Source organism: Neoarius graeffei, chromosome 20 (genome assembly GCF_027579695.1).
Source record: "Neoarius graeffei isolate fNeoGra1 chromosome 20, fNeoGra1.pri, whole genome shotgun sequence".
In the NCBI taxonomy this organism is placed as follows: Eukaryota; Metazoa; Chordata; class Actinopteri; order Siluriformes; family Ariidae; genus Neoarius; species Neoarius graeffei.
In genome coordinates, this window is record NC_083588.1 from 32,273,242 (window position 1) to 32,286,058 (window position 12,817).

The following is a 12,817-nucleotide window of genomic DNA, read 5'->3' on the forward strand; positions in this document are numbered from 1 at the left end:
CAATCTGGCTGAGCTTGAGCTATTTTGCAAAGAAGAATGGGCAAAAATTTCAGTGTCTAGATGTGCAAAGCTGGTAGAGACATACCACAAAAGACTTGCAGCTGTAATTGCAGCAAAAGGTGGCTCTACAAAGTATTGACGCAGGGGGGCTGAATACATCACGTTTTTCAGATTTTTATTTGTTTAAAATTTTGAAGACCATTTATCATTTTTGTTTCACTTCACAATTATGTGCTACTCTGTGTTGGTCTATCACATAAAATCTCAATAAAAAACTTTTAAGTTCATGGTTGTAAGGTGGAAAAATGTGAAAAAGTTCAAGGGGTATGAATACTTTTTCAAGGCACTGTAAGTGTATGAATGTATATTTCTATGCACCAGAAGGAGCAGCACTTTAAATTTCGTTGTGACAATGTCTTACAATGTTTTACAATGACAAATAAATGATTTTGATTCTGAAATTGGTTTCAAACAACGTGGGCATAAAAAACTCAACAAGGAGTGACATGAGTGATATATCCTGAAAGAACAGAACAGATTAAGAGCAGAGAGAGCTGGAGCTTTGTTTATCATCAGAGGAACATAGTCCTGTGCAAAATATTCATATATCGGGCTTTTTGTTTGTTTGTTTTTGTTTTATCATCCACTTCTAGGTTTATTTTAAAAAAAAAAACCTGCGCTGTGTCCAGACAGGCCGGCTGCACTGATTGTTATAGGTTGCCAGGTCTGTACAAAACACCCACAGCCTACACACTAAACAATTTTACACTCAAACATTATCCTGTCTGTCATGACGCAGCGCGGGTTTGTTGTTGTTGTTTTTTAAACCTAGAGGTGGATAATGTCACAAAAAAAGAATATATAAATATTCTCAAACACAGTACTGTTCAAAAGTCTTGCCATTCTATTGTTTTCTTCATGCAGATGTTGTTATAGATTTCTATTTTATGATTTCTATGTTATCGAATAATGAACCTACAGTCAGAGAGTTCGACACAAACTCATTGAACTTTACAACAGCTGCATGCATGTGACATTGAAAAAAAATCAACTAAGGCAGGAAAAACTATTTTGGATAATTGTTATTGTCCATTACAAGTACAACCCCGATTCCAAAAAAGTTGGGACAAAGTACAAATTGTAAATAAAAATGGAATGCAATAATTTACAAATCTCAAAAACTGATATTGTATTCACAATAGAACATAGACAACATATCAGATGTCGAAAGTGAGACATTTTGAAATTTCATGCCAAATATTGGCTCATTTGAAATTTCATGACAGCAACACATCTCAAAAAAGTTGGGACAGGGGCAATAAGAGGCTGGAAAAGTTAAAGGTACAAAAAAGGAACAGCTGGAGGACCAAATTGCAACTCATTAGGTCAATTGGCAATAGGTCATTAACATGACTGGGTATAAAAAGAGCATCTTGGCGTGGCAGCGGCTCTCAGAAGTAAAGATGGGAAGAGGATCACCAATCCCCCTAATTCTGCGCCGACAAATAGTGGAGCAATATCAGAAAGGAGTTTGACCATGTAAAATTGCAAAGAATTTGAACATATTATCTACAGTGCATAATATCATCAAAAGATTCAGAGAATCTGGAAGAATCTCTGTGCGTAAGGGTCAAGGCCAGAAAACCATACTGGGTGCCCGTGATCTTCGGGCCCTTAGACGGCACTGCATCACATACAGGCATGCTTCTGTATTGGAAATCACAAAATGGGCTCAGGAATATTTCCAGAGAACATTATCTGTGAACACAATTCACTGTGCCATCGGCCGTTGCCAGCTAAAACTCTATAGTTCAAAGAAGAAGCCGTATCTAAACATGATCCAGAAGCGCAGACGTCTTCTCTGGGCCAAGGCTCATTTAAAATGGACCGTGGCAAAGTGGAAAACTGTTCTGTGGTCAGACGACTCAAAATTTGAAGTTCTTTATGGAAATCAGGGATGCCGTGTCATTCGGACTAAAGAGGAGAAGAACGACCCAAGTTGTTCTCAGCGCTCAGTTCAGAAGCCTGCATCTCTGATGGTATGGGGTTGCATTAGTGCGTGTGGCATGGGCAGCTTACACATCTGGAAAGACACCATCAATGCTGAAAGGTATATCCAGGTTCTTGAGCAACATATGCTCCTATCCAGACGACGTCTCTTTCAGGGAAGACCTTGCATTTTCCAACATGACAATGCCAAACCACATACTGCATCAATTACAGCATCATGGCTGCATAGAAGAAGGGTCCGGGTACTGAACTGGCCAGCCTGCAGTCCAGATCTTTCACCCATAGAAAACATTTGGCACATCATAAAACGGAAGATACGCCAAAAAAGACCTAAGACAGTTGAGCAACTAGAATCCTACATTAGACAAGAATGGGTTAACATTCCTATCCCTAAACTTGAGCAACTTGTCTCCTCAGTCCCCAGACGTTTACAGACTGTTGTAAAGAGAAAAGGAGATGTCTCACAGTGGTAAACATGGCCTTGTCCCAACTTTTTTGAGATGTGTTGTTATGAAATTTAAAATCACTTAATTTTTCTCTTTCAATGATACATTTTCTCAGTTTAATCATTTGATATGCCATCTATGTTCTATGGGGCGGCACGGTGGTGTAGTGGTTAGCGCTGTCGCCTCACAGCAAGAAGGCCCTGGGTTCGAGCCCCGGGGCCGGCGAGGGCCTTTCTGTGTGGAGTTTGCATGTTCTCCCCGTGTCTGCGTGGGTTTCCTCCGGGTGCTCCGGTTTCCCCCACAGTCCAAAGACATGCAGGTTAGGTTAACTGGTGACTCTAAATTGACCGTAGGTGTGAATGTGAGTGTGAATGGTTGTCTGTGTCTATGTGTCAGCCCTGTGATGACCTGGAGACTTGTCCAGGGTGTACCCCGCTTTTCGCCCGTAGTCAGCTGGGATAGGCTCCAGCTTGCCTGCGACCCTGTAGAAGGATAAAGTGGCTAGAGATAATGAGATGAGATGAGATCTGTGTTCTATTCTGAATAAAATATGGAATTTTGAAACTTCCACATCATTGCATTCCGTTTTTATTTACAATTTGTACTTTGTCCCAACTTTTTTGGAATTGCGGTTGTATAAAGTAACCAATAACCAAACTTAATAATAAACTTGTGATCTTCATTTTATGTTGCAATTCACAACTGTGGTTTTCCTAAAAAAAAAAAAAGTAGTACTTGCAAAATAGGGGGTAACTGATAATATTGGGGGGAGGGGGCGCAAGTGGAAATTATTTATTAAATTAAGTGTTAATGTTGAGCCCTGCACAATTTCAAACTATATGGCCAACTTGAGTCACAGCTGTGGCTCCACGAGCATTTGTGTGTGTGTAGATCTACAACCCCGATTCCAAAAAAGTTGGGACAAAGTACAAATTGTAAATAAAAACAGAATACAATGATGTGGACGTTTCAAAATTCCATATTTTATTCAGAATAGAACATAGATGGCATATCAAATGTTTAAACTGAGAAAATGTATCATTTAAAGAGAAAAATTAGGTGATTTTAAATTTCATGTCAACAACACATCTCAAAAAAGTTGGGACAAGGCCATGTTTACCACTGTGAGACATCCCCTTTTCTCTTTACAACAGTCTGTAAACGTCTGGGGACTGAGGAGACAAGTTGCTCAAGTTTAGGGATAGGAATGTTAACCCATTCTTGTCTAATGTAGGATTCTAGTTGCTCAACTGTCTTAGGACATTTTTGTCGTATCTTCCGTTTTATGATGCGCCAAATGTTTTCTATGGGTGAAAGATCTGGACTGCAGGCTGGCCACTTCAGTACCCGGACCCTTATTCTACGCAGCCATGATGCTGCAATTGATGCAGTATGTGGTTTGGCATTGTCATGTTGGAAAATGCAAGGTCTTTCCTGAAAGAGACGTCGTCTGGATGGGAGCATATGTTGCTCTAGAACCTGGATATACCTTTCAGCATTGATGGTGTCTTTCCAGATGTGTAAGCTGCCCATGCCACACGCACTAATGCAACCCCATACCATCAGAGATGCAGGCTTCTGAACTGAGCGCTGATAACAACTTGGGTCGTCCTTCTCCTCTTTAGTCCGAATGACACGGTGTCCCTGATTTCCATAAAGAACTTCAAATTTTGATTCGTCTGACCACAGAACAGTTTTCCACTTTGCCACAGTCCATTTTAAATGAGCCTTGGCCCAGAGAAGACGTCTGCTCTTCTGGATCATGTTTAGATACGGCTTCTTCTTTGAACTATAGAGTTTTAGCTGGCAACAGCGGATGGCACGGTGAATTGTGTTCACAGATAATGTTCTCTGGAAATATTCCTGAGCCCATTTTGTGATTTCCAATACAGAAGCATGCCTGTATGTGATGCAGTGCCATCTAAGGGCCCGAAGATCACAGGCACCCAGTATGGTTTTCCAGCCTTGACCCCTTACGCACAGAGATTCTTCCAGATTCTCTGAATCTTTTGATGATATTATGCACTGTAGATGATGATATGTTCAAACTCTTTGCAATTTTACACTGTCGAACTCCTTTCTGATATTGCTCCACTATTTGTCGGCGCAGAATTAGGGGGATTGGTGATCCTCTTCCCATCTTTACTTCTGAGAGCCACTGCCACTCCAAGATGCTCTTTTTATACCCAGTCATGTTAATGACCTATTGCCAATTGACCTAATGAGTTGTAATTTGGTCCTCCAGCTGTTCCTTTTTTGTACCTTTAACTTTTCCAGCCTCTTATTGCCCCTGTCCCAACTTTTTTGAGATGTGTTGCTGTCATGAAATTTCAAATGAGCCAATATTTGGCATGAAATTTCAAAATGTCTCACTTTCAACATTTGATATGTTGTCTATGTTCTATTGTGAATACAATATCAGTTTTTGAGATTTGTAAATTATTGCATTCCGTTTTTTATTTACAATTTGCACTTTGTCCCAACTTTTTTGGAATCGGGGTTGTATGTATCATGATCATACCTAGCGAAGCAGGTGATAGCGTGGTACATTGCACATGCACGGGTCGAAGGTAATTCCGACATAAACAACAAACATGGCAAACAGTGAGTTTATGCTGAGATTCAACATTAACACATTTTTTAGTTTGGAATTTTTTGATGAGGGATAAAAACCAAATATACCATGCACTGAGAGGCGCCAGTAGTTATGGATTCTCTTTGGGGCTGTATCCCTCAGAAAATAGTACTATGCCAGTCACCTCAAAGAATCCATAATTTCAGCTGGAGCCTTTCAGTGCATGCTATATTAGATTAATATTAGCTGCCTTGCTATATTTCCTGTTGTTGCCCTTGCTTGATGTTTGACTATGTTAACAAAGTTGTTGACTTGTAGTTTTTGATCATAAACAAAGTCAGTCTATTTTGACAGAGGTTTGGCTGATGGCTACATCTCAAGGTGATGTTAGCAAACTTGCTAGATAACACTGATCTGACATGGGTACTAGTGATGACTGCTCTTGCATCACTTGCTGTTTAGCTTTGTTGGAGAGCTTGCCACCAAAGTTTGAATCACTTTGTGTCTGGGGCATCCAAGTTTTGTAAGGTTAATTCAACTGACTATTTAGATATGTATGTCTGCTTTATGGTTTTGGTTATGTTAGCTCAGTATGCTTCTGTTCCAAGTTGTGTACAATATTGGTGAAAAATTTGACTATCGTGTTTATTTCAAGACATATTATGACGCCTCAAAGGGTGATTTTTTTTTTTTTTTTTAATTTTAATTAATTATTATTTTTTTTTATTTAATTGAAATTTTTTTTTGTGGGTAGCACATACAGTACCGGGTGAAAGCTTGGACACTCTTACTCATTACTATGAATGAATGTGTCCAAACTTTCGACTGCTGCTGTACATTAGATCTGACAAGATTATTACAGAAACCATATGTTGATTACACAGAGTGTGAATGTGGAGTGTGTACAAAACATTCACTTTCTGGGGCCCAAAGGGTCGCTGGTTCGATTCCCGGGACTGGCAGGAAAAACGTGAGGGCAGTTGAGTGAATGAACAGCACTTTCCCCTTCCTTTGTATCCTGGCTGAAGTGCCCTTGAGCAAGGCACCTAACCACCAACTGCTTCCTGGGTGCTGTAGCATAGCTGCCCACTGCTATGGGTGGGTGTGCGTGCGCACGCTCATTGCTCACTTGTGTGTACAGGTGTGTGTTCACTGCTTCAGATGGGTTAGGTGCAGAGGAGAAATTTTGCTGTGCTTGACTGTACATGCGATTTTGATAAAGGCTTCTTCTTCTTAGCAAACAATGTATATGGCCTGAAAATGCAAGCATGGTATTTCAGCAAAACTAAAACTTCTGTTATTCATTTTCTTATGTAAGTGTTCAGCTTTGTCACAATTAATAAAATTATGTAGTCATTTGTGTAAAATCTTGTAACATTTTTCTCCCTTGTCAGTCGACATGGTTCTTTGGTTGATGTTGTCTTTACCTGTCCACTCCGGAGTAAATAAATATACATTTTGTCCTTTTTGGGTTTTATTTTATGTGAAACAGGAGAGAATCTCAAATATGCACTGAATATAATAATAAAAGTTGAATTCCGGGCTTATGGGACAGTTAATAGTAAACAAATCCCAGATGACCCAAAGTCTTTTCTTCTAACTCCCATACAATACATGATCTGGTGCTTGAGAAGTTTTTCTTCATGTATAGGTCTAACAGAAGGCCGTTATCTAACTGTTAATGAATTCTCACAGTGCGTATACACAGATCAGAATATTACTTGGTTGCTAGCTCTAATAATAGAACAAGTTATTTGCATGGAATGTATGAGTCATAGTGTTGTGCTGGACTACAGATGTATTTAACAAAAAGAAATTTGTGCTGTAGTCCAGCACAAATTGAAGTGTACGCCCTCAGAAACAGCTTAAAGGGTTCATTGTTTTTGTCTCACTGGAGGATCCCTGAGAATTTTTCTCATAGGTAAAACAATAGATATATCCCAGCAACTGACTTGTCTACATTCCTTTCAACTGGTTTAAAAAAATAATAATAATAATTTTTTACTAACATTGTACTATCTAAGGAATGAACAACAACTAGGCCACAGGGCTCAAGTTAAACAAATATAACACAAAGTATAAATATATTATACTACAAATATCTAACAGTTATACCATGAAATTGAGTCGTACGTGAGCTGATGGCCGACAAAACCATTCACTGGATTTTGAGAAATGGAGCATTTTTATTTTTTGCAAATTCAACAAATAACTTTTTATACAAAATGTCAGACAAAATAATTTATGCTTAGACTGTAAACAAACTGGTGAAATGACAGTAGCAATTTGTGAAAAATGCTATAATGATAATACTTGAAAAATAAAAAAAAGATGCGTTACCAGCAAATACTTTTATTCCATATTTTGTTGCTTTTTGCGGGGGGTCCAGTAGAGTTTTTATTTTGTCCTCTGTTGGTTCAGCAACACGCTCTGCCATTTTGTTTTTCTCTACTCACGGTATATGAGCTGATAGCCTAGTATTAGAGTAGTCAGAGTATGCGATTGCTCATATCCAGTGAATTTGGATAGAATAGTGTATTATACACTAGACGAATTAACAGCTTTAAGATATTCTTAAAGTATCCTAAAATTTTATGAAATGCTAAATTTTTGTATTTACTGATAAGAATTCTTATATCTTTGTGACTTTCCATGACTTCTTAAAGGTAATGAAATGCTGTTAAAAAGAATGTTTAAGTAGTAACTTAAAGTTACTAAATTTAACATTTTAAATGTACTTAGTCACTACTACTTTTAAGAATACCAGTAAAGGGTCTTAAAGTTACGAGTATATTTAATGAATTTAAAAAGTTCAGTAAAGGTACTTAAATTTTGTACTGCTAAATTTAAGGACTGGTCTTAAAGGTAACTTAAATACACTACTAAATTTAAAGTTCCTTTAATGTTTAGATTAAATACAATTAAATTCATGTTTTCACCTCATGAAAAAAAAAGTCATTCTACCTGATTTTAACTATATCCATATCCTAGTACTATAATACCATACCTCTGTGTTGCTGAATGTGTACCGGTACAAAAAGCTTTTTGTTACGCGGTGTTAAAAATAAATCTTTATGGTCTCAGCACATACAGTACTGTGCGAAAGTCTTAGGCACATGTAAAGAAATGCTGTAGACCAAAAATGGCTTAAAAATAATAAAATGAAATGTTTCAACATTTAAAAAAACACTATAAACAGCAGTACATGATAATAATGAAACAAAGTTGATATTTGGTGTGAGATGACCCTTTGCTTAAATAAATAGTAGTCTCAGGTACAATGAGTGCAATTTTTTTTATAAGGAAATGAGCTGTAGGTTTTACTGAGCATCTTGCAGAACCAGCCACAGTTCTTCTGGACACTTTGTCACATTTGCTTCTTAATTTTGCAGCAAAACCCAGTAGCCTTCATTATATTTTCTTTTTTTAATCTGAAAAGTGCTCTCTTATGTAATATGCTCCTCAGATACAAACTTTTTTTTTTTTTTTGTAACATTTAGTTTTGTGCTGGAAAACGAACGTTTGGAACGCTAAAATATTTCTGTACTGGCTCAATGTCAAAGTCATAAAATAAAAAAATCTAGTAAAGTTTGTATGAAAAAATAGGGTGCCTAAGACTTTTGCATAGTACTGTACAGTGGGGCAAAAAAGTATTTAGTCAGTCACCAATTGTGTAAGTTCTCCCACTTAAAAAGATGAGAGAGGCCTGTAATTTTCATCATAGGTACACTTCAACTATGAGAGACAGAATGGGGGGAAAGAATCCAGGAAATCACACTGTCTGTCTGATTTTTAAAGAATTTATTTGCAAATTATGGTGGAAAATAAGTATTTGGTCAATTACAAAAGTTCATCTCAATACTTTGTTATATACCCTTTGTTGGCAATGACAGAGGTCAAACGTTTTCTGTAAGTCTTCACAAGGTTTTCACACACTGTTGCTGGTATTTTGGCCCATTCCTCCATGCAGATCTCCTCTAGAGCAGTGATATTTTGGGGCTGTCACTGGGCAACACGGACTTTCAACTCCCTCCAAAGATTTTCTATGGGGTTGAGATCTGGAGACTGGCTAGGCCACTCCAGGACCTTGAAATGCTTCTTACGAAGCCACTCCTTCGTTGCCCGGGCGGTGTGTTTGGGATCATTGTCATGCTGAAAGACCCAGCCACGTTTCATCTTCAATGCCCTTGCTGATGGAAGGAGGTTTTCACTCAAAATCTCACAATACATGGCCCCATTCATTCTTTCCTTTATACGGATCAGTCGTCCTGGTCCCTTTGCAGAAAAACAGCCCCAAAGCATGATGTTTCCACCCCCATGCTTCACAGTAGGTATGGTGTTCTTTGGATGCAACTCAGCATTCTTTCTCCTCCAAACACAAGTTGAGTTTTTACCAAAAAGTTCTATTTTGGTTTCATCTGACCATATGACATTCTCCCAATCCTCTTCTGGATCATCCAAATGCTCTCTAGCAAACTTCAGACGGGCCTGGACATGTACTGGCTTAAGCAGGGGGACAAGTCTGGCACTGCAGGATTTGAGTCCCTGGCGGCATAGTGTGTTACTGATGGTAGCCTTTGTTACTTTGGTCCCAGCTCTCTGCAGGTCATTCACTAGGTCCCCCCGTGTGGTTCTGAGATTTTTGCTCACCGTTCTTGAGATCTTGCGTGGAGCCCCAGATCGAGGGAGATTATCAGTGGTCTTGTATGTCTTTCATTTTCTAATAATTGCTCCCACAGTTGATTTCTTCACACCAAGCTGCTCACCTATTGCAGATTCAGTCTTCCCAGCCTGGTGCAGGTCTACAGTTTTGTTTCTGGTGTCCTTTGACAGCTCTTTGGTCTTGGCCATAGTGGAGTTTGGAGTGTGACTGTTTGAGGTTGTGGACAGGTGTCTTGTATTCTGATAACGAGTTCAAACAGGTGCCGTTAATACAGGTAACAAGTGGAGGACAGAGGAGCCTCTTAAAGAAGTTGTTACAGGTCTGTGAGAGCCAGAAATCTTGCTTGTTTGTAGGTGACCAAATACTTATTTTACCGAGGAATTTACCAATTAATTCATTAAAAATCCTACAATGTGATTTCCTGGATTCTTTCCCCCCATTCTGTCTCTCATAGTTGAAGTGTACCTATGATGAAAATTACAGGCCTCATCTTTTTAAGTGGGAGAACTTGCACAATTGGTGGATGACTAAATACTTTTTTGCCCCACTGTATATGCAATTACTGTATAATTATATTTTCTGTCTTGGCTGTGTTAGCTAGTAGGATATTTGTGGTGTTTTTTTCTGGATAGTTACTGTGCACTAATTGACTCTTTAGCTAGCACTGCTTCTGGGCATCTGTTATGCTACAAGTATATAACACAATACTAAAATGCACATTTCTCACTGACTAACTCACAAATCTCTTTCCTGCTTCTCCAGATGCAGACATGCCACTATATCCAAGTTCTTCGGGGACCAGACACCCAACTGTGCCGGTGCCTGTGACTACTGTCGCAACCCTAAACTGGTCCGTGCCCAGCTGGAGAGAGCTGCTGCTCTGAGCACTAAAATAGGGCCAGCGCAGAGCTCACAGCCCAGGGGACCTTTTGGTTTTGACTCTGAGCTTTATGGAGGAGGAAAGAAAGGCTATGGCTTTGAGAGGTCAGCTGATGGGTTACGAAAGATCATTGAGGCATGTGATTGGGACATTAAGTCCATTGGTGTGGTGTTATCAATGAGGGTGGTGTGATGCAACCTGCCACTAAACGGAAAGTTTATTATTTTCCTATATCAACATGTTTCAAAGTGGGCAGCACGGTGGTGTAGTGGTTAGTACTGTCGCCTCACAGCAAGAAGGTTCTGGGTTTGAGCCCAGTGGCTGACGGGGGCCTTTCTGTGTGGAATTTTGCATGTTCTCCCTGTGTCTGCGTGTGTTTCCTCCGGGTGCTCTGGTTTCCCCCACAGTTCAAAGACATGCAGTTAGGTTAACTGGCCACACTAAATTGTCTATAGGTGTGAATGTGCATATGAATGGTCGTTTCCCCAAGACTGGAAATGGGAGGGTTGCGGCAGGAAGGGCATCTGGCATAAAACTGTGCTCCAATTAATGACATTTAGATCAATTGGGTCCACATGGCAGCGACCCCACACACATAAGTGGGATATGCTGGAAGAAGTGAGTGATCAACATGTTCTGAAGTGTTTTATTCCTCTTATACCACAGCACCACATTTGGTGCAATATTAAGAATAAACACACAAAGTAAGATGTGTCATATCTACATTAAATATAAACGGGCAGCATGGTGGTGTAGTGGTTAGCACGGTTGCCTCACAGCAAGAAGGTTCTGGGTTCGAGCCCAGCGGCCGGCGAGGGCCTTTCTGTGTGGAATTTGCATGTTCTCCCTGTGTCTGCGTGGGACTCCTCTGGGTGCTCCTGTTTCCCCCACAGTCTAAAGACATGCGGTTAGGTTAATATGGGACGGCCTTGGGCTGAGGTGCCCTTGAGTGAGGCATCTAACTCCCAACTGCTCTCTGGGCGCTGTTAGCATGGCTGCCCACTGCTCTGGGTATGTGTGTGTGCTCAGTGTGCATGTGTGTGTTCACTGCTTCAGATGGGTTAAATGCAGAGAGGAAATTTCACAAGTGTGTGATGAATAAAGTTGTGCTTTCTTTCTTTTCTTTTTTTCTTAAATGTTAGTTCTTGTTCTCAGTTACATTGTACCAGTTGTAAACAGTTGTTTCATTTGCCAACCTTGCTTTTTTCACTCTTGAAGTTAGTAAGACAAAAAAATGAAGCTTGTCATGTTGGAGAGAAACCGAAAACCAAAACAAGTCCTCTGTCCTGAAGACTTTCTCATGGTGGAAAATATTACATTTAATTATTATTATTATTATTATTATTATTATTAAGCTTGCATTATGTGGAGCATTCACTATATGAGTTCCTGTGAATGAGCTGTTAGTATAGAAACATTAGAATGAGTGTATTAAATACGTAATTTTTAACCATTGTATTTAGAGTGTTATTAACGTATGTAATTCTGAGGAGTGGGTACTGTGAGTGAGTTGGAAGTACAACCCCGATTCCAAAAAAAGTTGGGACAAAGTACAAATTGTAAATAAAAACGGAATACAATGATGTGGAAGTTTCAGAATTCCATATTTTATTCAGAATAGAACATAGATGATATATCAAATGTTTAAACTGAGAAAATGTATCATTTAAAGAGAAAAATTAGGTGATTTTAAATTTCATGACAACACATCTCAAAAAAGTTGGGACAAGGCCATGTTTACCACTGTGAGACATCCCCTTTTCCCTTTACAACAGTCTGTAAACGTCTGGGGACTGAGGAGACAAGTTGCTCAAGTTTAGGGATAGGAATGTTAACCCATTCTTGTCTAATGTAGGATTCTAGTTGCTCAACTGTCTTAGGTCTTTTTTGGCGTATCTTCTGATTTATGATGCGCCAAATGTTTTCTATGGGTGAAAGATCTGGACTGCAGGCTGGACAGTTCAGTACCTGGACCCTTCTTCTACGCAGCCATGATGCTGTAATTGATGCAGTATGTGGTTTGGCATTGTCATGTTGGAAAATGCAAGGTCTTCCCTGAAAGAGACGTCGTCTGGATGGGAGCATATGTTGCTCTCGAACCTGGATATACCTTTCAGCATTGATGGTGTCTTTCCAGATGTGTAAGCTGCCCATGCCACACGCACTAATGCAACCCCATACCATCAGAGATGCAGGCTTCTGAACTGAGCGCTGAGAACAACTTGGGTCGTTCTTCTCCTCTT

General features: G+C 39.5%; 1 protein-coding gene across 10 annotated transcripts in view; it reads left to right on the forward strand.

Moving 5' to 3' along the window:
• Positions 1-12,817, forward strand: part of recql5 (RecQ helicase-like 5) — a 141,450-nt gene that overhangs the window by 51,438 nt on the left and 77,195 nt on the right. For 9 of the 10 annotated variants that reach the window (XR_009650849.1, XR_009650850.1, XR_009650851.1 and 6 more), the window contains exon 8: positions 10,457-10,678. The exons of the other annotated variant lie outside the window; for it this stretch is intronic. Coding sequence is in view for 5 of the 9 variants with exons in the window: in XM_060901499.1 (XP_060757482.1) it covers positions 10,457-10,678 (222 nt within the window). In the remaining 4 variants the exon portion in view is untranslated. The remainder of the gene's footprint in view (positions 1-10,456; positions 10,679-12,817) is intronic. 10 annotated transcript variants of the gene reach the window in all.